General features: G+C 43.2%; 3 protein-coding genes across 5 annotated transcripts in view; 2 read left to right on the top strand and 1 right to left on the bottom strand.

Moving 5' to 3' along the window:
• The first annotated feature begins 3,161 nt into the window (after nucleotides 1-3,161).
• On the top strand, nucleotides 3,162-10,255 carry LOC113028357 (neoverrucotoxin subunit alpha-like). The gene is made up of 5 exons (XM_026178561.1): nucleotides 3,162-3,306; nucleotides 7,008-7,116; nucleotides 7,475-7,572; nucleotides 8,115-8,204; nucleotides 8,725-10,255. The coding sequence occupies exons 1-5, from the start codon at nucleotides 3,162-3,164 to the stop codon at nucleotides 10,179-10,181; spliced, it is 1,899 nt and encodes a 632-aa protein (XP_026034346.1). The 3' UTR covers nucleotides 10,182-10,255.
• Nucleotides 10,256-13,301: 3,046 nt separating this feature from the next.
• On the bottom strand, nucleotides 13,302-18,169 carry LOC113027879 (hydroxycarboxylic acid receptor 2-like). The gene is made up of 4 exons (XM_026177699.1): nucleotides 18,114-18,169; nucleotides 16,340-16,452; nucleotides 15,044-15,616; nucleotides 13,302-14,167 (listed from the first exon to the last, which is right to left on the bottom strand). Exons 3-4 carry the CDS (start codon nucleotides 15,434-15,436, stop codon nucleotides 13,481-13,483), a joined length of 1,080 nt encoding a protein of 359 aa, XP_026033484.1. The 5' UTR covers nucleotides 15,437-15,616; nucleotides 16,340-16,452; nucleotides 18,114-18,169; the 3' UTR covers nucleotides 13,302-13,480.
• A 1,567-nt stretch (nucleotides 18,170-19,736) lies between these two features.
• The window catches only part of stxbp4 (syntaxin binding protein 4), a 59,206-nt gene continuing 51,418 nt past the window's right edge, over nucleotides 19,737-27,524 (top strand). For 2 of the 3 annotated variants that reach the window (XM_026177788.1, XM_026177789.1), the window contains exon 1: nucleotides 19,737-19,998. In XM_026177788.1, coding sequence (XP_026033573.1) covers nucleotides 19,943-19,998 — 56 coding nt within the window. In that variant the 5' untranslated portion in view covers nucleotides 19,737-19,942. Of the gene's footprint in view, nucleotides 19,999-24,083; nucleotides 24,157-27,524 lie in introns of those variants that run through there. The other variant, XM_026177790.1, reaches the window with a different exon arrangement.

The raw sequence follows: 27,524 nt of genomic DNA, 5'->3' as shown, positions 1-27,524 counted from the left end.
GCCTGGATGTTACTTAATTAACTTAATTGTTACACCTGGTAAAGCAGCATTGCTGATCACTTTTTTAGTGTGACAAGTCCACCTGAAAAATCATCTGAAATTGTGGGCTGGCCAAAAAACTGCTCAAACTCTTTGACAAAACAAGCATGGGTTACGGCTTAATTTTTTGCCAGAACTGCCAGCCCAATTTAAAGTAAATTTTCTCAGCAAACTCACTACTTTAACAAAGCTAGAGTACTCTGAAGCGTAGTATTAAGAGAGCTGACCAAAAATTAAACCATACTACATAATAATTTCTGTCTTTCATCAATTGGATCCCATTCCTATAAGACTGTTAAAAACGTTGTACCATTAAGTAATGCTTCAGTTTTAAATTGGAACAATTAATCTGTTAACAGGATATGTGCAACAACCTTTCACAGTGGCTGGCAAACAGGGAAATGAATCATGTCTGTGTTTTCCTGAATTTCAGTTTCTACCACGTTGGCAGCTTACTCAAAAGTGGAAGCCAGTTTGCACCATTTCAATTCAACATGAAACTTTAATGTGGTTTAGACCTCCAGTCACCACAGTCCAAAATGACTTGTTCAAGGCTACAAAGTTTTTCAAGTACAAGTGTTTCAGCTACAGTTGTGATTACACAAAGAAATGAATGGCTCATGCACTGCAGTAATGAGCTAAGGCTTTAGAGCAGGCCATTATTATTCCCATTGGGGAGGCTCGGTAACAGAAGATGTGATTTAGGGGAAGGTTATTTGTTGTTGGGGAGATGAGTCAGCCATTCCCAACTTTTACATTGTACAGGGTTACTCAGAACCCTTTTTTGTACGTAAACAAAACCAGTAAGTGAAAGAAAAAGTAACAAGCGAGAGGTTCAAATGGGACCCAAACCAGGATCTCCATCTCAGGATCTCTGTCAGACATGGGTGAGACACAGAATCCAAGCAGAGGAAAAGGTGAGTCTAAAACGTAATAATTTAAATTATATTAAAAATTTACTTTACAATATAAAGTGCTTTTTGATATTTGTGACTGAGTCCTAAATAAATAAAAACTGTAGCTGAAACTGAATTTAAATGTAGGCCTGGTTGATTGTAATATATTTAATGTAACCAAGACATGCATAATTGGATTACAAAAAAGTGAATATATTCCACTCTCATTACATTTAAATATTACTTACATTGTCTCTTTAACATATGACAGATGACAAATATTAAAATATTATTTATGATATATATACACGACACTGATGTTTTATGTGATAAATTGCCCTGTAAGTGCCAATTGTGGAAGATGAAATTCTCCCAAGGTGCCGAAAGTAAAGACATTTAAAAAATATTATGTTAAAAGTTTCAGTACTGATTTATCATTTTTTACTCAAGTAATGGTAAAAGACATACAGACTCTGAAATGTACTCAAAGTTAAAATAAGTTTTTTCAGGGACATTTCCACCAGCTATTTTTTTAAAGCTAACTAAACCTCATGTTTTATTTATAATAAAATAATAATACAATGAAATATAAACATCATTTTTAAAAACTGAATGAACTGACAAAACTTAAACATCCTTTTTGTAAAACACAAGCAGAGAAAAAAAACACTTCTTCTTTTTTAAAGAAAAAAGGTCATTGCGTTGTAGGCCACTGACTGCCTCCAAACCTAATTATCTTTGGCTGTCATGGTTCATTTCCATGTCTGATACCCTTTATGTAACCTAACACTGACCATGAGCCCCACAGCTGCTCTGCACCAGTCCAGTACTCCATACGTACTGGTGCAACATGCCATAAGCTCCCTTTCTATACAACATTTGAAGAACATGCAAGTTAATATAGTTCAATCTCTGATGTATCACAATATGAAAAAAATAACTTCACGTCTTGTACAGATCCAGTGTCTGACAAACTCTAAAAAGAATGAGGACCTAATATTTAAGCTTTAAATTTGGGGTTTATCAAATGTCACTGAGCAGTCCTTAACTTTAAAATATAACATTTCTCTGTTCTGTCTTTCTTATCTTTCTCTTTGTGAAGTTCTCTCCCATTCTTTTTTCTCCCTGTGAAACACACTAGCTGTTCGTTTAGCTAGCAGACACACAGTGCAGCAATCTGAACACAAATTGTTTTGTTTTGAACAGATTGTTTGCTGATATTTGTTGAGAAATGTTTTGAAATGTTTGTTGAATTTAAAATTATCTGTAACTTTGAAATAAGTTACTTCCTTTATGCTTGCTTCTCTTCTGTAGCACTAGCTTTATGCTGAAATATTGTACAAGTTATGGGCATCTGCTCAAAAATTACAGTTTTTGCCCATTTAATCCCTGATTATTGCACTATAAATGCTGTATAAATTGTTTTTTTGTTTTTTGTTGTTATGTTTTGTTTTTTGCTTCTTAAATCTCATTGTGTGTTATAAACCCTGGAAATGGATAGACAATCAGGATTTTGTTTTATGTGTTACTTTTCCTGCCATTTAGGTTTAAATTGATTTGATGTCTAGAATTTGAATATGAATATGAATATGTTGAGTGACTAACAATTTCCCTCAAATGCATTAAACCAAAAGTAATGAGCCTGTTGTGAAAATTCAGAATGGAGATATGTATCAGCCACCCGGACAGCTGCAGCAACAATCGGTTTGCATAACCAAAGAATTTCTGCACAAACTGTCAGAAACCATCTCAGGGAAGCTCATCTGCATGCTCGTCGTCCTCATCAGGGTCGTCATCGTAACCGACTTGAGTGGGCAAACACTCACATCGATTTGGCACGTTGGAGAGGCATTCTGTTCACAGATGAGTCCCGGTTTTCACTGTTTAGGGCAGATAGCAGACAGCGTGTGTGGCGTCGTGTGCGTGAGTGGTTTGCTGATGTCAGCGTTGTGGATCGAGTGGCCCATGGTGGCGGTGGGATTCTGGCATGAGCAGGCGTATGCTATGGACAACGAACACAGGTGTATTTTCTTGATGGCATTTTACCGTACCGTGACAAGATCCTGAGGCCCATTGTTAAGCCATTCATGCACGACCATCACCTCATGTTGCAGCATGATAACGCACGGCTCCATATTGCAAGGATCTGTAGGCAATTCCTGGAAGCTGAAAACATCCCAGTTCTTGCATGGCCAGCATACTCACCAGACATATCACCCAATGAGCATGTTTGGGATGCTCTGGATGGGTGTTCCAGTTCCTGCCAATATTCAGCAACTTCACACAACTATTGAAGAGGAGTGGACCAACATTCCACAGGCCACGGTCAACAACCTGATCAACTCTATGCGACGGAGATTTGTTGCCCTGCGTGAGGCAAACTGACTGCTTTTCTGTCCCTCTTTGTTGTTGCATGCTGGAAAGTGGTTCTGACACTCACTAGTCCTCAACCTCCTTTCTATCACTTAGCGTACATTCTCAGCTTACTCCTCGCCCTTTCACTCCTTGCATTCAGTGCAATCCTCATCCATGTAGTGGAGGTGGCTGATGTTAGGTTCATTCTTTAGTCAGTATTAGTTGCCAGTCTTGTTGATGATCTGGCTTAAATGATTCACACCTATGCAAAACAGCAGTGAGGACAGAGCGTCTCCTGGATAATTTCCACTTGTGATGGCAGCTTGCAGAATTGGCTTGAAGTTGTCCTCTAGTGTTGTTCACCACATCCCCACTGAGTTCCTGATGAAGGCTCTTAGGGTCCCATTGAGCTTGTACAGTCTGAGGCATTCCAGGATCCATGTGTGAGGCATTGATCATAGGCTTTCTTGTAGTCAGTCCAGATGGTGAACAGGTTAGTCAGCCTGGTCTTACAATCTCAAGTGTCCAACTGTTCATGTTTGATTCCCTTTCTTGGATGTCTGCCACTGTGACAGTTAGTGGATCCTGTTCAGGGAGGTTATTATGGTCTGCTCTTAGATCCACTAGCCACTGTTGTTGTGTGTTGCATACCTCTCCCATATGGTCTTCCAGTATTGTTCCATCTCCAGCCTTGTTGGGGCTTTTCTGTTATTGTTCTCCAATCACAGAGTACACCTTCGATGGTTGAATGGAAAACAGCTGATCTATTTTCCTGCCTTCTGTCTCTCTGGTATACCACTTCAAGTGGCTGAGCAAGGGTGTAACTTTGTTTGGTCAGGTACACGCAACTTGTAGTAGTGTAGGCACCCTTTTTTCATCACACCTTTCTGCAGTTCCAATAGTTCTCCAGAAACTTTCCTGCTGCCTTGGTCTTTGCCTCTAGTCTCCTTTTTTATGGAGGGCACTGCTCCTTGTAGATCAATTGGTTGGTTTCTTGATGACTGGAGTAGGGATTGTCCATGATGGTGCAAACACCTTTTCTAGTAGACTCCCAGAGGGTACTTCACGTAGTCTTGATAGTCGGTCATGGAGGGTGTATGTTTCTTTAATGTACGACCTGTTTCTGGGGTTTGATACTTAATCTTGGAGGGTGGGGATGAAGACAGCTTTCCCCCGACCTGACGTCCTGTTATGTATTTTATATACAGTTAAAGGAACAATTATTCCTCAGAGTATAGCCTCAATTCAGTTAAACGTTTGGGATACTGATCTGGTCAGTTAGGAGCTGAATCAGTTCCAGCTTCTCTGTGTATATATAGTATATATTATTAGTATATATTATTCTCAGCGCTGTCAATAGATAAAATTTAAAAAAAATTTATCTCAAAATTTTCTGTAATTAATCGTGATTAATAGAAATTACTTGATCAATAGCCTGGTTACAATAACAATGATTTTTTTCAACTTCATATTTAAGCTTCTAACAGACATTTATGCAATATAATGAACTAAATGCAGAACAAACACAAAGAATTTATGCTTAAATTCAAAGATAATTTGAATAGTTTTCTTCAATCTTCTAACACAGGTTCTCTCCTGTGAAATACAACTTTTTAAAAAACCTATACACTAATAGGTAAGTATACACTAATATATAATATATTATTAGTGCTGTCAAACAATTAAAATGTTTAATCAGATTTGTCACAGGGTTACAGTGGATTAATTTTGATTCATCACAATTAAATATCATTCATTTTTATTCTATATTAATCACATTTCATTTTGCATGAGCAAACAGACTAGGGAAAAAAAGGGGAAATATAAGCACTTACTTCCAGTGCTCCCCGTGCGTGGCAGCCTGTTACAGCAGCTCAGCTCATTCTGAGCTTCTTTCTTATCTCCTCTTTATTTTTCTCATAATTTTTTGTAACTAAAGTTTTAGCAATTAGATTCTGCAATCATGGAGTACCGTTTTGTGCTAGTCTTGGTTGTCTTTCTCCATTTTTTTCCACCTTTTTCACCCATGTCTGGGAACCCAGCACATGGATCCTTTGTTTACAGTAGGGATCAGCTGTTAGCGCTGCGTCCCGCAGCGGAGCTGCCGGCGGACAGGCACGACATTCCCAGCGAGCTGAGGAGGAAAAGACGTGGGTGTCGTGCTGGGAGGGAGCACCTTCGCCCAAGAAGGAGACATTATAGACCATCTCTCCCTTCTTTAATCACTGGAAGTGTAAGATCGCTGACCAATAAGATGGATGAGCTCACGTTGCTAACCTGGTCACAGAGGGAATACCGGTAATGTAGCATCATGCTAACGGAGTCCTGGCTAACATCGCTAACTATGGACACAAGCGTGATTGTACCTGGATTTCAGCTGCTACGGGCGGACAGGACGAGAGAAAGCAGGAAGAGGAAAGGAGGGGGATTGGCAGTGTTTGTGAATGACAGAGGGTGTAACCCCAGACACATCACTGTGAAAGAGAAACTCTGTAGCAGAGACATTGAACTGTTAGCTGTTAGCATGTGTCCGTACTACCTCCCCCGGCGTACTTCCCCCCCCCCTCAGCCAACGCGGATTCAGCCTGTTACTCTCTCCACTCTGTGGTCAGCAGACTGCAAACGCAATCTCCGAGAGCCCTTCTCCTAACATCATGGGACTTTAATCATGTCTCACTGGACTCCACACTGCTCACCTTCACCCAGTATGTGACCTGCCCAACCACAGACAATAAAACACTGGATTTACTGTACACCAATGCAGAAGAGGCATACAGCTCATCACTTCTCCCTCCGCTGCGGAGATCTGATCACAACCTGGTGCACCTTGTCCCTGGTTATGAGCCCTTAGTGCGCAGGGAGCCACCAGCCGACCGCACAGTACAGAGATGGTCAGAGGAGAGCGAGGAGGCTCTTAAGGATTGTTTTGAGTCGACTGTGTGGGAGGTGATCTGTGTTGACCACGGACAGGACATCGACAGCCTTGTGACCTGCAATACGGACTATATTAACTTCTGTGTGGATAACACTGCACCCACCAGGACTGTGCAGAGTTTCTCCAACAACAAACTGTGGATTACCCCAGAAATTAAAGCATCCTCAAGCAGAAGAGGGGGGCCTTCAAATCCAGAGACAAGGAGGAGTTGAAAAGGGTGCAGAGAGAGCTGAGGGGACTGATAAGGAAAGGGAAGGACAGCTACAGGCAGAAGATGGAGAACCAGCTTCAACAAAACAACGTTGGTGAAGTCTGGAGAGGCCTCAGAACCATCTCAGGCCACAAACATCAGAACTCTCTGCCTGGGAGGGATGTGAGGTGGGCAAATGAACTGAATCATTTCTTCAACAGATTTGATTCATATATGAGACAGTCTCCAATATGGGCTGCAGACTCACCCACCCCCACTGCTGCTGCTCCACCTCTGACACCTCAGACCCTTCACACCTCCTCTACCCACCCTGCTCACTCCTCCCCACCCCCAACAACAGCATCCAATACACACTCAACACAAGGCTCCAGCCTGACTCTCTCAAACACACAGGTTAGGAGGGAACTGAGGAGGATTAAAGCCAAGAAGGCAGCGGGTCCAGATGGCATCAGCACAAGGGTCTTCAGGTTCTGTGCAGACCAACTGTGTGGGGTGATGGAGCACCTCTTCAACCTGAGCCTGAGGCTGGAGAGAGTCCCACAGCTCTGGAAAACCTCCTGTGTTGTACCAGTGCCAAAGACTTCACCCCCTAAGGACTTCAACAGCTACAGGCCAGTGGCTCTGACATCCCACCTGATGAAAACCCTGGAGCGGCTGGTCCTGGCTAAGTTTCGGACCTGGTGAGCTCATCACTGGACCCACTTCAGTTGGCCTACCAGCCTGTAATTGGAGCGGATGATGCCGTCATTCACCTCCTACTTCATTCCCTCGCTCACCTGGAGACCGCTGGGAGCACTGTGAGGATCATGTTCTTTGATTTCTCCAGTGCCTTTAACACCATTCTTCCCTCAGTTCTGAAGGACAAGCTGGAGAACTCAGGAGTGGACCATCACCTCACTACCTGGATTCTGGACTACCTCACTGACCAACCACAGTGTGTGAGAATTCAGGGCTGTGTGTTGGACAGGGTTGTCTGCAAAAGGGAATGGTTCTGGCACCGTTCCTCTTCACCATCTACACGGCAGACTTCTCCCACAGCTCCACCCAGTGCTTCCTGCAGGAGTTCTCTGACCACTTGCCAATAGTCGGCCTCATCACTGATGGGGACGACAGGGAGTACAGAGAACTGACCCATGGTTTCACCACGTGGTGATCAGTTGACAGCTTAGCCCATCTCTTTACCCGAGTGTCCAAAACATATGGCCTTGGGTCTGGTGATACGATTACAAAATTGATCATCAAGCTGCAGCCTAGTGTGTCCTGGGGCCACGTGCACTTATGGACACTCTTATGTTCGAACATGGTGTTCTTTATGGTCAAACTGTGGTTTGCACAGAAGTTTAATGACAAAACATTGCTCGGTTCAGATCCAGGAGGCTGTTCCTCCCCATCATACCCATCCAGGTCTCACTGCCATTGCCCACTTGAGCACTGAAGTCTCCCAGTAGGACAACAGAGTCCCTCAGGCGGGGCACCCAGCGAACATCACAAAACAGACATTAGTGATAGGTTAGGCTTTAGAGGGTTAAAGGCCTACAAACAAAAGCCTACAAACAACATAATTTCACATCCACATTTTATATACAGACTGTATAGTGGGGTTGATCACATGTTTGATCACATGAAAGAAGCTGAGTGGTCACATTGTATTTATGACCACATGTTTTTATTCATGTAGGAGCATCATCTGTTTTGGAGGTGGCTGCTCTGGGTCAACCTTTCAGTTTAGGGATGCTCTATGATGCACGGAGAGGGAAACTCATCCCAGGTAAAATGTGATTTGTTGTTCAAGCAATCAGCCGTATGGCCAGCAAAAACCCACACTAATTTGTTTCTTAAATGACCTATCTACTTATAGGGTAAGTAGATGCATCAAAGAAATATTTATCATAGCAGCAATGAAATATTAATGACCATTTAATGAAAATACTGTATGAAGAAAATAATAGTTTAAATGAAAAGGGTGAGTAACAAAAGGAGCAAAAAAAACCCTTTAAAGAACAGACAACCTTAAGATTAATTCATTTGGAAATCTCTGAAAGAACAGAATAGATTCTGTCTCAAAAAAAACATTAACAGAATAAAAACTTTGAAGCATGTTTTTTGCAGAGTAAAAACCATGAGATTTCTAACTCTCTAGAGCTTTATGAGTGTTACAGTTTCACTAAAACTGTTTTGAAATTAAGTTTTACATTTTTTAGTACATTTCAAATACAATTTTAATCTATTTCGTTTCTAAACTTTCTAAAGAATTTTTTTTTCCATTTTGTGGATTTCGTGTCTTAAAGGTGTCACACTGTGGAATAGTAAAACTCTGCAGAAGAAGCCAGTGGAGCATAATCAGCACAGCAGTGAATTTCACATCAATGCAACGGATTCCATTGAAAAAAAGTCGGCACTGCTGGATGTTAATGGTTCTCTGAAGGCCAGTTTCCTGGGTGGGCTCATTGAAGTTGAAGGATCAGCCAAGTATCTGAATGATAGGAAGAAATCACATCATCAGTGTCGAGTCACACTTCATTACAAAGCTACCACTAAATTCAAACAGCTGATGTTGACTCCTGATGAAACCAAAAACTCTCAAGAAGCAAAAAATGTGAAACGTTTGGCGACACATGTAGTCACAGGAATCCTTTATGGAGCAAATGCTTTCTTTGTGTTTGACAGTGAGAAGCTAGATGATAGCAGCATTCAGGTAATCCAGGATAGCATACAAGCTATCCTAATAAAAAAGATCACCTCATTTAATGTTGAGGGGAAAGTTGACATCAAGCTGAGTGATGAAGAAAAAGCTGTGACTGATAAATTCACCTGCAAGTTCTATGGAGACTTCATCCTTGAAAGCAACCCTGCAACATTTGAAGATGCAGTGAAGACCTACATCCAACTTCCAAAACTACTGGGAGAAAACAGAGAAAACTGTGTTCCACTGAAGGTCACACTGATGCCTCTGAAGAAATTCCATCCAAAAGCTGCTTACATGATAAGCAATGGATTTATTAGTAAGGCTGAAGATACCTTACAGGAGCTTCATAACCTTGACATAAGATGCAATGATCTGCTGGAGGACAGAGTGGTGAGAAGCTTTCCACAGATACAAGAAAAGTTGAGCAGATTCAAGAAGCTCTGTGAGTATTTCAGATCTTCACTCCAGGAAACAATGGCTGAGAAACTTCCCTCCATCAGGGCAGGTGAGGAAGATGAGCAGGAATTAGTGAAAGTGTTTTATGACAGAGACAAGTCACCGTTCAGTCAGGAGAGATTAACCAAGTGGATCAAGGATGAAGAGAGAGAAGTCACCATCATCAGGTACTTTGTAGACATGATGGAGGGAACAAAGATCATCTCAGATCAGTCTGAGCTGGACAGAGAGGTGTTTAAACCAGGAGTAGAGGAAGTTCTCTGCTTTGTTTTCACCTCCCTGAAATCCACTGACCCATATCTGCAGAACATGTCTGACTACTTGGAGAAAAAGAAACTGGAAGGTACTGATGGTAACACTCCACCTACCCAGGACCAATGGTACCGCTCAGATGAAGTGATAAAGCAGATGACAGAAAAGGCCGAAGCAGTGAAAAACTGCAGCAGACTGTTTATAACAGCCATTCAAAATGACCAATACAAAGGAGGAAGTATCTACCACTACAGGAACACAAACCTGGTCACTGATGATTTCTCAGGACCTGATGTCACTGATGTGGAAAAGGTGACGAACAGGAGAGATCTGACCTGTTGTAAGTACTAACAAAATAACACTCTTTCATCTTAAAATTATCTGAACTGTTTAAAGTGAAATTATTCCCATTGATCCATCCATCCATCCATCTTCTTCTGCTTATCTGGGGTCGGGTCGTGGGGGCAGCAGCCCAAGCAGAGAAGCCCAGACCTCCCTCCCCCCAGTCACCTCCTCCAGCTTGTCTGGGGGAACACCAAGGCATTCACAGGCCAGCTGAGTGATATATTCTCTCCAGCGTGTCCTGGGTTTGCCCCACGGCCTCCTCCTGGTGGGAAAACACCTCACGCAGGAGGCGCCCAGGAGGCATCCTTGTCAGATGCCCAAACCGCCTCAACTGGCTCCTTTCGATGTGGGGGAGCAGCCACTCTACTGGCCAAACTTCTCACCCTATCTCTAATGGAGAGGCCAGCCACCCTTCAGAGGAAGCCCATTTCTGCCGCTTGTATCCTCAATCTCATTCTTTCGGTCACTACCCACAGCTTGGGATCATAGGTGTGGATGGGGACGTAGATCAACCGGTAAATTGAGAGCTTCGCTTTTACACTCAGCTCACTCTTCACCACAACTGACCAGTACAGTGTCTGCATCACTGCAACCGCAGCAACAATCTGTCTGTCGATCTGTTGAGCTCCCTTCTCCTGTTACTCATGAACAAGACCCCGGGATACTTAAACTCCTCAACTTCGGTAAGAACTTGTCCCTGACCCAGAGTGGGCACTCCACCTTTTTCCGGCTGTGAACCAATCCAAGCTGAGCTGGAGGTCATCACCTGATGAAGCCAACAGAACCACATCATCCACGAAAAGCAGAGATGAGATCCTGAGACTACCCAAGTGAAAGCCTTCTGCCACTTGGCTGCACCTAGAAATTCTGTCCATAAAAATTATGAACAGAATCTGTGAGAAAGGGCAGCCCTGGCGGAGCCCATCACCCACCAGGAACGAGTCCGACTTATTGCTATGTGGCCCAAGCTCTTGCAACAGTTGTATAAGGACTGAATGGCCCATAGCAATGGGCAAGACACCCCATACTCCCGGAGCACCCCCAACAGGACACCCAAAGGGACACAGTTGAATGCTTTCTCCAAGTCCACAAAACCCATGTAGTCTGGTTGGGCAAACTTCCATCCACCCTCAAGTATCCTTGAAAGGATAAAGAGCTGGTCCAGTGTTCCATGACCAGGATGAAAACCTCATTGTTCCTGCTGTATCTGAGGTCCGACTAGCAGAGGGACTCTCCTTTCCAGCACCCTGGCATAGACTTTCCCAGGGAGGCTGAAGATTGTGGGTCACCTGTAGTAGAATCACACCCTCTGGCTCCCTTCCCCTTTGGTGTGCACCATTGTGCTCAGAGGTTACCACCATGACAGGCACCAACCACCTTGTGTCCACAGCTCAGGGCAGCGGCTTCGATAATGGAGAAGTTGAACATGGTCCATTCGAACTAAATGTCCCCAGTCTCCCTTAGAATGCTAATGAAGCTCTGCTGGAGAAGTGCATTGAAGATCTACTGTGATGCTACTGTGAACCGAGGAGCTATTGTCTTGATGTGAGCTTCTACTCAGGGTTTTTTCTTCCAGTTCAGAGCAGGAATGTTTTTGTTAAGAAACTGGCTTTTGTTGTCCCCCCCCCCCACAATTTTAATTATAAGCTAGATATATTTCTACTAATGGAATTAGTTTGCTAACAGCAACAGGGATGAGTCAGTGAGTCAGTTGCGCTTGTGAATCATGATTCACGAGTCAGTAAAGTGATTCTCGAGTATTGAACAATTCGTTCACGAATCGAACATCACCAGAGGACATTTGTTTAAAACTTCGATAGAACAGTGGCACTATAATGTCCTTGTAAGTGGATATCAGGCCCTTGTAGAGCCATATATAGTATTCTGGTCTAGACAACCCAAAATGTGATGTCCACATATGTGGATGCCAGGTTGTAGGAGATTAAGGCCTCACCTGCAGATTTCCATGGTTTCCTGCATGAAGCAGCTTTTGTGTTGTGTTGTTTGACCCTCAGATTGATTGAAGTGATCCTTTTCTCTTTTAGTCATTTATTCTTTCAGTGATCCTGCAGTTTAATCCTGATTAAAGCCTTTAAATAGTTCATGATTTAATTCAAGCTTTTTTTTTTCTTGGTGATGGTTTGATGGGATTCAGATTTTTATTTGCATTTTTTCCTCCCTGAGATTAGAATAAGTGGAAGTTAAAATAATTTGTCTGATGTTTTCTTTTTAACTTGTTGCGTTTGATCAGCTGATGAATTAGAAGACATTTATTCCATTGTTGTATATTTGAAGAAGTTTTTATTGTTGTGGCTGACTTTTCATATATCATTCTAAAATAAATGGTCTTTGTTGATAGTTTGATTGATATTCAGATATTTGACTTGCACCACTAATTTTTCATGTAAATTTGTTTAATTTCAATAAAGTTAAGAAAAAACTAAACAAATAATTTGAATGCATTTATTTCATGTACCCTCATTTTTTTAGATCTCTTAGATCAAGTGATCTTTTGCTTTTAGCCATACCTAGGTCGAGGCTGGTTCATAGAGGTGATCGAGCATTTGCAGTCGTAGCGCCTAAGCTGTGGAATAATTTACCCCTATACATCAGACTGGCTCCCACTGTCAATCTTTTTAAATCTTATCTTAAAATGCATTTTTATTTACTGGCTTTTAATACAGCATAAGAGTTATTTGTTATTAGAGATGGCACGATACCACTATTTTTATTTCCGAAACCGATACCGATATCATAAATTTGGATATCTGCCAATATCCGATATAGTGTAATTTTTAAAATACCTAAAAGAAATTTACTGAATATACCTTTAATTCAATTTAAACTGGTAAATTATAGAAACATTTTAAGCTGACTTATGCACAGAGACCAAAACAGTTTCAGTATCACGCTGTAAACATATTTTCTTCTGCTGCAGTTTAGCATGGTACTCTATGGGGACTGGCTCACTGCTGGAGCCTCTGCTGGATGTCAGAGGAACTGCAGGTTTTGAGATCTCAGCGATGGTTTTTTATTTCTGTTTTTAAAATAAATTTTTTAATCAAAATAAAAAAATATAAAAAACAAAAGACAAGGCTTAAAAATTACATTTAAAGAGTTCAACAGGAAAAATATTTCAAACTTGACTGAATATATGTTTACATGGTTATGCGACAGATTTTCAGATTCATCATAAAACAAGCCAAAGATATAACTTTATGCAAAATTATACAAAAATAAAGGAAATCAGAGCAGGGAAAAGGTTTCACTTCTTTGATTAGTCTTTATTAGCAAGGAGCAGTTTACTATTTCGCCTCGCTTCCTCTATCAGTCCTCATGGATTTCATCTCCTCCTGGGTGGTCGACTGAGTTCCCGAAGAAGACGTCTTGTTGTCCTCGGCGTCCTGCCCACAGCGCAGTGCACAGGGCAGCGCACCCACCAGGGCCTTCCTGAACATGGAGCTGGAGAAGATGTAGATGATGGGATCCAGGGCCGAGTTCAGGAAGTTCAAACCCAGAGACACGATGCTGAGCTGGGTGAATCTGTAGAAGCTGGTGCAGTCCCACGGGCGGTACGAGCGGATGATCCACACTCCGATGGTTGTCACCGTGGTGGGCAGAAAGCATACCATGAATACTGCGACGATGGCGATGCACACTCGCATCGCCTTGCGCACTTTGTCGGGTTTGCCCATACGTCGTTCCTTCAGGAAGCTGGAGATCCGGATGGAGCAGAACAGCAGCATGGCCATCGGGAAGATGAACTCCAGCACAGTGAGGATGCGATGCATGGCCACCAGGATGATGATGGCTCGCGACGCCTCTTTGTAAGACGTGAAGAAGAAGCACTGGGTTGTGTTGCCGCTGCCCTTGATGTGGTTGTAAGCCAGCATAGGAACCCGGGGCGTGATGACCAGCAGCCAGACAAACAGCGACACGAACACCGCCTGTCGCTTGGTCATGCGGTTGAAGCGGTGGTGAGGATGGACCACCTGGAAGAAAACAGCACTGATGATACTGGTTCTGAAACTTCCACTGAATACAATTATCTGGATAAACAAGTAGGAACTGTTGTTTCTGTTCTACATCATCTAGTTTGGGGTCTCCTCCAGTAGACACACAAAAAAATCAGATTTGGGATTAAATTACAAACTAGCTCAACATTTCTCTCGCCAGTTGGTAGACCCACACCTGAAGTTATTTTGGCACACCCTGCACCGTCACCTGATGGGTTTTTCCTGGGTTTTAGGGGCAGAAGAACATCAAAACATGTTCCTGTTTTCGGTATGTCGGGATAGTGCCAAAACTAAAGCAGCAGTATCTGTTTAAATCATCTTTTGAATCTTGAAAATGTTTGATGGTGAAATTAATTGTGCGCCTGGCACTGATTGGCCAATCATCATTGTTCCTGCATTTGTAAACAGAAAACCAGTTTCATGTCACAGTGTCAGGTGATGGATGGATGGATTCAAAGATCTCAGTCAGGTAAAGTTCCTAACTTCCTAAAACAGTTTCAGTCTTCCTTCCTTCAGCTTCATTTATAAATGACAATATAGAATATGATTACAGCTATTTACCAGCTGTTTACCCATGTTGGGTTAACTTTAGTTTTACCCAGTTATGTCATCAAGCTATTTACATCAAGCTATTACTACCAACTTTTCCCTGTTTGGAGCCCCATGAATAAAAACAACCTGTATCACTTTAACAGACCTGCAGCACACGAGTTTCCCGTGTTGGAGTGATTCAAAAATATTAGAAATGCAGTCAGAGGTTTGTTCTCTTTACCAGGAATGTGGCCCAACGAGGTGCAACAAAAAACTTTGTTAAGCATTTTTACAACTCCATCACCACGAGGACTCTCTCACCTTAAAGTAGCGATAAATTGCCACCACGGTCATGAGTGCGATGCTCGCCGAGCGGTTGGAAAACATCAGGAAGAGGTTGATCCGACACATGCCGTCTCCAAACACCCAGTGACTCCTGAGCAAGGCGTCGATCCTCAGAGGTAGACTCACTAGAGCGAGGAAGTCTGCGATAACCAGGTTGAAGAGGAAGAGGCTGTTGGGGTTCCACGCCTTCAGTTTGAAGCAGAAGATCCACAGAGCGACCAGGTTTCCCAGCAGCCCCAGAATGACGTCGATGATGAGGACGGGTGGCATGATCTTACCTTCCAGCCCAATACCGACAGGTGGGCAGCCACCATCGGCAGTGGGGGTGGTGAGGTTTGAGGCGGTGGTGAAGTTTGGCTCTGAGGTCATTTTGGTGACTCGGGCAGAAAGTCCTTGAAGTTTATTGAGGATTATTCTTAAGTTTGACTGTTAAAAATATCTGTGGGTTTGGTGGTTAAATCTGAGCGAGGGGGAAAGTCTGTGTGACCACACCTTGGAAAGTTTCCAAACTCTTGAAATTTGAAGCTTCCTCTTGTTCTTCCTTTTTTTCTGTTTTAAAACAGCAGAATTTAGATTTTTATCAAAGATGACATGAATCACTTCCACTCTTTCACAAGTCCTGGACATGCTGGGATCCAAAATATTAAACAAACAGAAGAAAGACCTAAAAAATGTTTAATTAAGTCAAAATACTTTCTTTTACAGTGAAATAACAAATGACAAAGTTCACAAGTTAGAGTCAAATGTCAATCAAATACATTCTCACGTCTGTGATATTCTTTTCAATATTCTTGATATTTATAATTGACTGATTTGTTTATTTTAGTGCAATTTCTTAAATTTGTAAACAATGTAACATATTATTAAAATAGCTGAGTCTGTTACTGTCTTGGAGCAACTGTAACCCACACAGTTTCCTTAAGGATTAATAAAGTATTCTGATTATGATTTAACAAAGAAGTGTGCCATTACGGTGTTATTGTGCCATATAATATTCAATCAACATGAAGTTTTAATGGCCTGAAGTTCCCAGCTACAGGATTCAGTTATTAAATTACAATAAACACAGATAGCTCTATCATAGCATCACAGCTGTTCCAGGAAAAATAAACATTTTTAAAAATATGCATGGAAGGTTATTTATTTTTAGTTTATATGTGGCACTTTTAAGGAGTTTACACTGAGAATATATGTCAGCACACGCGGATTAAACAGGCCTGTGTATGTTTCCACATCTGATCCAGAGAATCAGAGGATGAATCCAGTACTCACCAGTCCCGACGCGAGACGTTCATTCATAAAGTGTCCGAGGAGGAATGATCTTTGTCGGGTATTTATGTCTCCCACGAGAGGATCTTCCTCGTCAGCCCGTTGCCCCACAGAGGCTGGTACAGAGTGTGAACGAAGTCAGAGTCAAAAACATTTCACAACACATTTCACAAACTGAGGGGCCGAGGAAAACTACTCAGCCAAGAGTGCTACCAGTAACATGACATACTTTAGCACCAGCATTTAACTGGTTATACAAATATTTAGATTTTACAGGGAATCCTTTCCAGGCGTCCAAGTTACTGAAAACTTTACAGCCTATTCTGCTTTTCACTGCTTTACTGCTCTTTATTATTCTCTGAGACTCCACCAGAGCTGCTTTCCATGATTCCGACCTCATGATGTTGTTATAAAGTTAGATATATATTAAAAAGCTTTGTTTATACGTGACCACGAGCACTTCCTTGACCCGTGAATCTGCGCTCATAAACAGTCCAGGTTTGTTAATAGTTTGCTTGGTTACCATGGAACCAGGTGACGAACAGACCTCTGTGGTTTTAGCTCGCGTGTTTCTGGGTTAGAGGTCATCACATTTACTGATATTCTCGCCGGCCAATGTCTTTGATGCGTCATTGCTGACGACCTGAGGGTGAAACTTGTTTCCTTCTGTGGGGACAAACACGATGAAGAATGAGGAAGTGTTGAAATCTCGGTGTTTCTGTTGAGCTGTGGGTTGGCCTGATCCACAGAGGTGTAGGGTTTCTAAGACTGTTTTCTCCTGCTTTACACTTCCTGTGACTCACACAGATGAGTGTTTGATTGTATAAATATCAGCTAAACTTTAGAATTGAACCCTGACAGCTCAGAACTGGAAATATTTCATATTACATTAAAGAACTAACTAAAAACTGCTCAGTTACTCACCAGCACCAGAGGTTAATAGTAATAATAAGATTCAGAGTTTAGCAGAAAATAAAAGACGACTCAGCTGCTGCTCAAACAGAAACTGATAATAAAGCTGTAAAATCATAAAGGAAAGATGGTGAAGCTCTAAAACACTCGTGTCTTTTTCTGTTGTCTCAATGAACTCACCTGTAAAGAGCAGCATTAAAAATGACTCCAAGCTTTCAGTCTCAGTGAAAACAAAGACGCTGGACATTAAAGAGTTCATAACAAATCTGAAATTTAAGCACGTCATAATTAATTATTAATTCTTTATTTAACCAGGAAAGACCCACTGAGATTTAAAATCTTATTTACAAGGTGACCTGAACAAAACTAAATTTACAAATTATGAAACATCATTGATCACAAAAATCTAAATAAAAAGTTCAACAGTGTCACCAAATAATTCAACAAACAACACATTTGCATGCAGATCTTTGAGTGTTTAAAATATTAAGCATTTGTTTTAACAGACTCAGAGAAACAAGATCCTTGTAAAGGATCCTTATAAATTTATATCTGGAAGATCTGCTGCAGATCATTTATAAATGAGAATATCCTAATAGTTTAATGTTCCCACTGATAAGACTTCACTCAAAAGACAAATCTGAATTTCGGTTTCAGTTTTTTTTTTCCATCTTGTCATGGTCCAGGGTCCCAGCGCTCTCAGTTCTCTGGTGTTTTTGTTGTTTCGTTCACTTTATTAGTCTAAGGTTATTCTGTAGTACCTAGGTTGTTCTGTTTAGCTTTTCCTCCTTGTGTCTTTGCCCTCTGAGTGTCTGTTTGTGCTTATGTGAGTTCTTGTGCCTTGTTTCCCCTCCTTGTGTTTTACCTCGCCATGTTTATCTGTTTCCCAGCCCGTCATGTCTGCTCTCTCTCTCCCTCGTGTTCCTCGCTTCCTCTCGTCTGCCTCTCCTCCTGTCCGGCATCATGTTCCTCTGTTTCCTGTTTTATTGTGAAGGGCTCATGTTTCCATGTTCATCACGTTCATGACACCAACGGTTTGATATGAGACTTGGAGGGAGGAGAGAGAATCACCAGTCAAGAGTTAGATACCAAATCAGTCTTCCAACCACGAAGAGCTGTGATAGATGGAAAAGTCAAAGAATTTAATTTAGTGTTGGAAACAACATGTATTTATTTTTTTGCATTGAAAAGTAATTTTGAACAGCACAAAGTTTGCTGAACAGTATTAAATGATTGTTGGAGCTGAGGTGTGGAATACATCACAGTGTCGTCGGCATAAAAATGGAAATTAGTGTTCAATACTCCTTGATCAACATTATAATATCAGGTGAATAATAATGGCCCCAGGACTGAACCCTGGGAATCACATCAAGGAAGCAAGATCAAAAAATGATCAGACCTCAAAAAGATGTAGATAATGGGCAGTTACAATGTAATAATCATTTAGGGCTTGGTTTTAAAAAAAATTATATATTTGTAGCAATGACACAGTGTGTTACATACATAATGTCCATCCATCCATCTTCTTCTGCTTATCCGAGGCCGGGTCGCGGGGGCAGCAGCCTAAGCAGAGAGGCCCAGACCTGGAGTGGGCACTCCACCCTTTTCCGGCTGAGAACCATGGCCTCAGATTTGGAGGTGCTGATCCTCATTTCCGCCGCTTCACACTCGGCTGCGAACCATTCCAGTGCCAGCTGGAGGCCCTCACCCGATGAAGCCAACAGAACCACATCATCCGCGCAAAGCAGAGATGAGATTCTGAGACCACCCAAGTGAAAGCCCTCCGCCAGTTGGCTGCGCCTAGAAATCCTGTCCATAAAACTTATGAACAGAATCAGTGACAAAGGGCAGCCCTGGCTTCAATGCTAAGTTGTTTGTCAGTGATAAATGTGTTGAGTCATGGATTATACCCAAATATGAAAAAAGTCCATCTTGGGCAACAAACTACATACATTTAAAAGGAGAAGTCCAGTCTTTGCTCTAAAGTCATGATGTGAGTATCAGGCTCAGCAGAGTCGTGTTCATCAGCTGGGAATGGGACAGTAAGCACGCCTGACACTTTGGTTTGATGTAAGCAGCTCGCACTGCTGATATTACAGCTGAAGGAAGCTAACGAGTACTGGGCCTAGATTTCAGCTGCAGTGGTGTAAAGAGTTCAAACTTTGTGATGATGTATGAACCAGGAGACCATCCCAACCAGTCTCCAAATGTGAGCCTGAACTGAACTTCCTGCCTCTGCTTACAGGTGATCTTCACCCACAGAGGCTACATTTCAACACATTTAATCTCCTGTTTAATGCTCTCATCCTGCAGCTGAAGGAAACTTTAAAGTTTGGTGTGTGTGTGTGTGTGTGTGTGTGTGTGTGTGTGTGTGTGTGTGTGTGTGTGTGTGTGTGTGTGTGTGTGTGTGTGTGTGTGTGTGTGCGTGTGTGTGTGTGTGTGTGTGTGTGTGTGAGGGACGGGTATCAGCACGGATTAGTGAGTAAAGGTAAGCGTGTCTCTCCCTGTCTAGGCGGATTTCCATTCCTTTCCTCTCTGTGCGGTCACACACACCGTCCCGGTTTGAACCGCCGCTGCCGCCTCTTCTCATCTCATCGTCTCCTCCTCTCGGCCGCCCGTCTCGCTCCTGTTTTTTTTCTTTGTGTGTGCGTTTGTGTGAGAGCTCTTTATTTGTTTGTCTGAGGCCATCGTGCGATGCCATTCCTCCCCCAGGACGCTGAGCGATTCGATGGGCTGTCTCTACTCTACTGGTAAGCTAATTCTTCCTCTGCTCCTCCTCCATCCTCTCTCTCTCTTTGTTTCAATGGAGAAACTTGTCTCCTGTACATGCTTCAGTGCTTTTGTTTTTCTGCCTCGCTCTCTGCTCATGTGGGTCGCAGACTTCAGAGGTGAAGCAGGTTTACAGGCTGTTTGGGGCCAGATGCCGCGGAGTTTAAGTCCACATGCTTGTACGCAGTTCTGGGTCAGAGACGCTTTAAAGGACAGTGCAGCGCTCGCTGCTCCGCGCGGATTTCCATTCTTATTCTATTGTTTTGCCTTCCACCAGATTTTAGTGGCACATACTTTTTTTACTCCAGTGCTCTGATTTACTCATGTTGCACCTGAAGGTCACACATTTCAGATAAAACAGTGCTGCTGTCGTCGGGTGAAAGAGCAGAATGAACTCTTAGCTTATGAGAACCAAAGTTTGGCTGCAAGTACAGATTATTTAATCCAGTAATTTAATTTAAATTTTTTTATTCCTGTGAATTTTCTCTGTTGTTGTTACTCGTCTTTGCATCGCTTTGCATGCATGAAAGCTTTCGATAGGCCAAGTTAGAACTGCACAGTTTAACCAAACCTGCACAGCCGAGATGCTCAAACCAGAGAATTTATTGTAAAATGAACAAACTAATAGCTGCACGGACTCTGAGATTATGGGCTGCTACTATAAAATAGTCTATCTCTGACCACCATCTCTCAGGTCACAGACCTACAACTTAACACGTCATCAGCCCTCCAAAAAGACAGCTGCTTGATTGTAGGAAAACAATCATATCATCTGTAGTTGTGGAAGGATAATTTAAATTAAAGGCATTAAAAGTTGACATAGGGTCAGGAATTAGTCCGGACCTCCTGCCGGTTTACCTCCGCAGTGGGGTGAAGAGAGGTACAGGGATCAGCACACTCACGTGCCTCAGGATCAGTCCTTATGTAATGTTTTTCTACTCTAACTGATCCTTACTACTTCTCTCACGCACATTTGGCACATTTGAATCGATGTTTTGTCTAAAACATGCAGGCACACATTCAGAGTCACAGTGCGATGAGTCCATCAGGGTTCAGTGTCTGGCCCAAGGGCACTTTGGCATGCTGACTGGAGCATTGAGGGATCAAACCACCAAACCCTGAGTGACCCTGATGAAAAGGCATCCAGTGACAGTCGTTCCATGGTTTCACCTCCAGAACGCTTTGGTTTTGCCTCCTCTGCGTGAATGTTATGAACCTCCGTTATTTTAGCTGGAACTGAAGTAAACAACAACCACGTTCTGAGTTTAGAAAGAGATAAAAATCCACGGCTGCAAAGGGACCTGCTGCTGATGGACAGACGAGCCAGGTTAGGCGTAAACACATGCGTGGATATCACCTAGATATCAACATCAGATTGACTGATGGTTTATTGCAGGAATGTACTCAACAGCAACACGTTGCAGTGGTAGTTTCTGTGTCATCTCATCAGTCTATCAGGGGGTTGTGGAGGAGTTTTGCTCCACTCTTCTTTGCGGCGTTGCTTCGTTTCATTCAGGTTTGCAGCATTCATTCATGCACAGCTCTCTGAGCTCTGCAGCAGCTCCATTCTTTTCTTTTTCAGTTGTTCTGTTGGAGATCTGCTGCGGTCCTGTTGATGACCCAGTTTGGTCCAAGTTTCAGCTGGGGACATCTAAAATTTAAAATTTAAAACAAATATCCTCATATGTGGCTCTCATTTTTCTTAGAAACAAAAATTGGTTTAAAAAAAAAATTTGGTGATTCTTTGTTTTTACATTCATCAGGTCCCAATATGCCCAAATATCAAAGAGAAATTAAGAATGCTGCCATGGAAGAGTTCAGGTCTTAGGAGGTTAAGCAGCTCTAATGTAGACTCACCATTATTATACACGCCATGTTAGGACCAGTGTTAGGGCTACAGAACTGCATTAACTCTCCATGGCACAGATTCAACAAGGTGCTGGAAACATATTGAAGTGTTGAATGTTGGAGAAATCAAAACAGGAGTGTTTTATGAGTGTTATGAAGTATTCAGCTCAACTGTATTAAACAGCATGACTCCTGGCAATCAAACAAACACACTCCATGATAAGCATCCCTTACTTCTTTTTATGTACTGGCTATGAATGAGACATGAAAGTGAAACGTGAGCCAGCAGTTCGGGTTTCCTGCACAGCTTCCTGTGTCTGGTAATAATCTGTCAGCGTGTGGATCCATCCCCATCACTCAAGCTGGGGAAAACATCTGCTGCGCCTCCCCGCAGGGAGTCTCCTCTTTGTGTTCCCCCTCTCGTGCTTTTATTTGACACTTAAACATACAGAGAAAGACGGCAAACAGACAGGAGCAGATTAAATATGCAAACACCAAACAGTAATCCTCACGCGCTGCAGCTCTCTGCACATTTGCATAGCTCACGGATCAGCGTGCATTTTCATCAGTTTAGACTGAAGAAAATAAGTTATCTGTTCATTTGGCTGCACAGATATTTAACACAACACTGGAAGCAAACATTCAAACCTGAACTCACTTCCTTCTCTTCCTTCATTTTCATGTGATCCTCTCTTTGCTGGAACATTTGAATGAAATTAAATCCTGGCTTTCACAGCTCTTGGGGGAGGTGGGGTGACGCTCAAGCAGCAACTTCAACGGCTGAAAAATGAAGTGAGTGGCATGAGACAGAAACTGCAGTTCTTTTAATGTCCACATAAAGGATGTTCAGCTTTAAATGTCCAGCTTAACAGCAGAAGTTACGTCTGAACGTAAACTTTATTGTCCAGCTGAGTTTATTTCCCCAAACTTTAGAGGAGACTTCACTAAGTGGAATTAGTATGTGTGATGAAATCATACAGTGCAAGGATGCAGCTAATCAAGAAGAAGACAAATAAGAATTCGGCTGTTTTTACCTTTCAGTTCTCAGTCCTCATTGGTTTTTGGATTAAAAGAAGCATTTTGCTAATGTGACATCTCAGATACAAGTTGGTGTAACTCTCCAGCTGGTTGCTGCAGAGAGGTGCATGGTGCTGCTTTGGTCTCTAGCAGAATCAGCATCACCTGTTGTTCACATGGAAGAATGATTCACCAAGTGCTAGTGACACTGTGAAAATGCTGACTGGAGACCTTTCACCTTCAAAGTAAAAGTTCCACCTTTGCTGGTTTGCACTGCATGTTTTAAAGCTACACTTTTGCTCAGAGTGTAAATGTTAATATTTTGCAGAAAGGTCTGCATCTTTCATTAAAAACTTCAGCTGATCGCAGCCGTCTGCCTGTGATCAAAGCAGTTGCAAGGAGGTTTTTGGTGCAGCAACCTCTTTGCAACCGATCTCACCCAGCAAGCCTCCTGAAACCATCCACAACCACTGCGGGAACACACGTTTTTCCCAAGTGACCGGAGGTTCCAGGGGTGTAGTCTACTCCTCTGTAGGCCTTAACAGGTGGACAAAGAGCTGATGATGACTGTGAAGGAAGAGCTAGAAGACTTTAACCTACTGTCAGGTAAAACACTCAGTCATCTGTGTTTGTGGACAAAGACCCTGAGGTGGGCTCAGTTAATGTTAAAACTTTGTCAGATGTTGGAACATCTGAAATATGTGCCTCACTTTAGAAGTGAGGGTAAAAGACGTTTTCAGGTGGAGAATATGTGACCAGGCTTCTCTTTAGATATAATTTTATTGTACATGGAATCGATCGCTTTAAACCAGCAACATTAAACTGGTGAATGTTCCATTATTTCATTAATGACCAGTTACTAAAAATAGAAAAAAGTCAGTTAAAACTGTGACACATGGATCTGTTTAATATCTACATAACAGCACAAAACCTCAGGGACATCTCTTTCAGTTTCATTGATGCAGCCAGTAAACTATACTGCAGGTTTAAGTGGAAGGTTTGTTTCTTCTGCAGGTAAAGCTACAGATGAGGTGCGTAGGTGTAGGTGATGGTGGTCTGGAGGCTCTGCAGCGGTGTTAGCGTGTCCTCGCTGGCGCCCGGCCTCTGTGGGATGTTAATCATTTGCGACAGGTCGTGCAGATTATCAGGTATTAAGTGATCAGTTTAATTGCTCCCTTGTGTCCCAGCAGTTGGCTTCGCTGCACATTGTCAGCTGCTGTCGTCTGTTTGTGGGCCTGGGGGAGCTGCTGCTGTCAGGTTACCGATGTGGAAAGGTACGTTTGTTTTACGTGTAGTAGACAAACTCACGATAATGACTCTTCATCGCTGAGCCGGGTGCAGGCGGAAGCCAAAGGTTATGCAGAGTGATCAGATCTGGCAGCGTCTTGCTGTACTGATCCAGGCTTACAGTGAATGCATCAAATACCCAAGTGAGTCTGAGCATTTAGATCTGATTTCATGCGTGCACTGATGTGTTTGACAGGAGAGATTCTCATTGGCCAAAAGAAAAATCCAACTATAAATTAACTATAATGGAAATCTATAAATGGAATAAAACGAGACTCCACACCATCTTTAGGACACAGAATTTCACTGTGCACCAAAACTGGAGCTGTTAGCCGTAAAGCAGCCATATGATTGGACATTTTAACATTGAGTGGCCTTTTTTTTTTTTTTTTTTCCTTTTTTGCCTGTCCCATTTGGCTCTTTTGCATCAGAATTATTGTCTAAAGGCAAAGGAAGATGCCCAACGGATTTACTTTACCGAATGGATCATCCCAGTCTTGCCGTAATGGTCCATTTGATTCACCTTTTATTGTTTATTTTATTTTATTTTTACTTGTTAAATACGGGACCGACTGGGGAAAAGAAAGAGGGAAACAAAAACAGGGGGGAAGAGGGACGGGGATAAAGGGCAAAAAACAAAAAAAAAAACAAAATAAGCAGACAAAAAAATCCATCTATCAATCACCTGGATCACCTGTTGAGAAAGAAAAAAGAGAAAACAAACAGAAGAAAGAAAAAAAAGAGCAACATAATAAACAACATCACGATAATCTATGTGAATATAACTGTCATGGTCCAGGGCCATGTTGGCCCAGTATTCTTAGTTTTTTTGTATGTTTGTATTTTGTTCCCTGAGTGCTTTCCCTTTATGACTCTCACCCCCTGTGTGCCCCTCTGTGTATTCATGAGCCCTCGTCCCCTTTCGTGTTTATTCCGTGTCTCCCCTGCCCGTTATGTTGGTGTTCTACTCGTGCTCGCTCTCCTCCTGTCTGAACCTCTGTACTTCCTGTTTCGCCTCGCCCGTCTCCCCGCCAGTGTTGTGTTCACTCCTGCCATGTCTCGTGATTATTATCAGTGTCACCTGTGTTCCCCATGTGCTCCCACTCCGCTCGTTAACCCTTGGTGTATTTATGTCTGCGTCTCCCTCAGTGCTGTGTCGCGTTCTCCCTCATGTTGTGTGGATCTTCCTGTGTCTACCTGCGAGTGTTAGTTTACTTTTCCCAGTTTAGTTTTGTATTTCCTGTGTTCTGCCGTGCCAGCATTAAAGCTGTGTTTCTCGAGTTCATCCCCGTGTCTGTGAGTTTTGCATTTGGGTCCTCCTCCTGCTTGCCACACAGCGATCCATGACAATAACAGTAAATACTAAATATTAAACATTATTGTGCAGCACGTAAGATCGACAGCGCACAGTGTGCTTTGAGGTAGGAGCCAAAAAGGGTGTAGTTTGTGGGTGTGATCACCCGTGTGTACACCTGTGAGCATGGACGCGCTTGTTTTTAAAAGGTTCCTTCATGTAATGATCTGCTAGAGGGTGTGGGGGGGGGGCACAGCCCCGTCCTCCAGGGCATGAAGCAGGTATGGAGGAGATCAAAACTCCAGACATCCAGAGGCCCCCAGAACACAAGAGACCAAGGAAGACCAACAGAGGGGCAGCCGCGCCACTGTCCCGGAAAGAGCTGAGGAGAGTCCCAGATGAGGGCTCACTCAGCAGCCGCGGAGCAGAAGCCAGGGGGGGTTGCAGTGACGTGCCTGTGAGCTCCGCCGGCAGCCAGCTGTGCCTGAGTGACCGAGACCCAGGCCGAGAGGCCGGGGGCACACCACCCCCTGAAGTGGCCCAAGCGAGCCCCAGGCTCCAGGCCCCGACAGGCAGCCACCAAGGAGTGAGCCGGTGTGTACCTGGACGCCCATCCCCGGACACAAAGAACCACCAACGCACCGATGTCTGAGGGAGTCCGCCACCAGCAGGGGAAGTGGTGGTGGGTGGAGATAGGCCTCCAAACCTTGGAGGGCCTGAGATGTCCCCAGAGAGGTGGCGCCTGACACCCAACCTGACATATAGACACAGACATACAGGCACACACAGACACAAACATCCATTCCCACCCTCAGGCTCTCATATGCACTCACTCCACACTCAACCAACGTGGAGACAGACATAAAGAGACGTTGTACACACGATCACACTCCCCAAGCGTACTCTACAAACCGGGTCTAGGTACCCTTGCCCCTGGAGGGGGAAACTGCACCCAGACCCAGGTGGTGTTACCCTTTTCCCTGTGGTGGGGAGAAACAGACCGCCCCGACTCCGCAGCAGCAGGGAGGCCCCACACTCCAGACCCCAGTCGGACGGCCAACTCCTCCTCCTAGCCCCTCCGCTCCAGCAGGTCGCAGAGAATGGGTGTGTGAAGACTCCAAACCTCCCTCCACCCGCTCATTGTAGTGTTGATGCATGTGTGTTCTAAGGTGCATTTAAAACCCAGGAGGGCATGGAGCTACCTGCCAGAGAGCAGGAGGTAAGCGCATGGTCCCTCCTGCTAGCCCTCAATGTCTACGTGTATTTAACATTGAGAGGTGGGCAACGACGCCAGGGGTGGGGTGTACACCCTGATGGTCTTTTGGAGTCCGTGTATCGTGCCCACCCCCAAGATCCTATATGTACAGTGGGGCAAAAAAGTATTTAGTCAGCCAACAATTGTGCAAGTTCCCCCACCTAAAATGATGACAGAGGTCAGTAATTTCCACCAGAGGTACACTTCAACTGTGAGAGACAGAATGTGAAACAAAAATCCATGAATTCACATGGTAGGATTTGTAAAGAATTTATTGGTAAATCAGGGTGGAAAATAAGTATTTGGTCAATAACAAAAATACAACTCAATACTTTGTAACATAACCTTTGTTGGCAATAACAGAGGTCCAACATTTACTATAGGTCTTTACCAGGTTTGCACACACAGTAGCTGGTATTTTGGCCCATTCCTCCATGCAGATCTTCTCGAGAGCAGTGATGTTTTGGGGCAACACGGACTTTCAACTCCCGCCACAGATTTTCTATGGGGTTGAGGTCTGGAGACTGGCTAGGCCACTCCAGGACTTTCAAATGCTTCTTACGGAGCCACTCCTTTGTTGCCCGGGCGGTGTGTTTTGGATCATTGTCATGTTGGAAGACCCAGCCTCGTTTCATCTTCAAAGTTCTCACTGATGGAAGGAGGTTTTGGCTCAAAATCTCACGATACATGGCCCCATTCATTCTGTCCTTAACACGGATCAGTCGTCCTGTCCCCTTGGCAGAAAAACAGCCCCACAGCATGATGTTTCCACCCCCATGCTTCACAGTAGGTATGGTGTTCTTGGG

Source organism: Astatotilapia calliptera, chromosome 8 (genome assembly GCF_900246225.1).
Source record: "Astatotilapia calliptera chromosome 8, fAstCal1.2, whole genome shotgun sequence".
Taxonomy (NCBI): domain Eukaryota; kingdom Metazoa; phylum Chordata; class Actinopteri; order Cichliformes; family Cichlidae; genus Astatotilapia; species Astatotilapia calliptera.
Note: the sequence above shows the minus strand (reverse complement) of the source record. Positions and strands in the feature narration are given on the sequence as shown.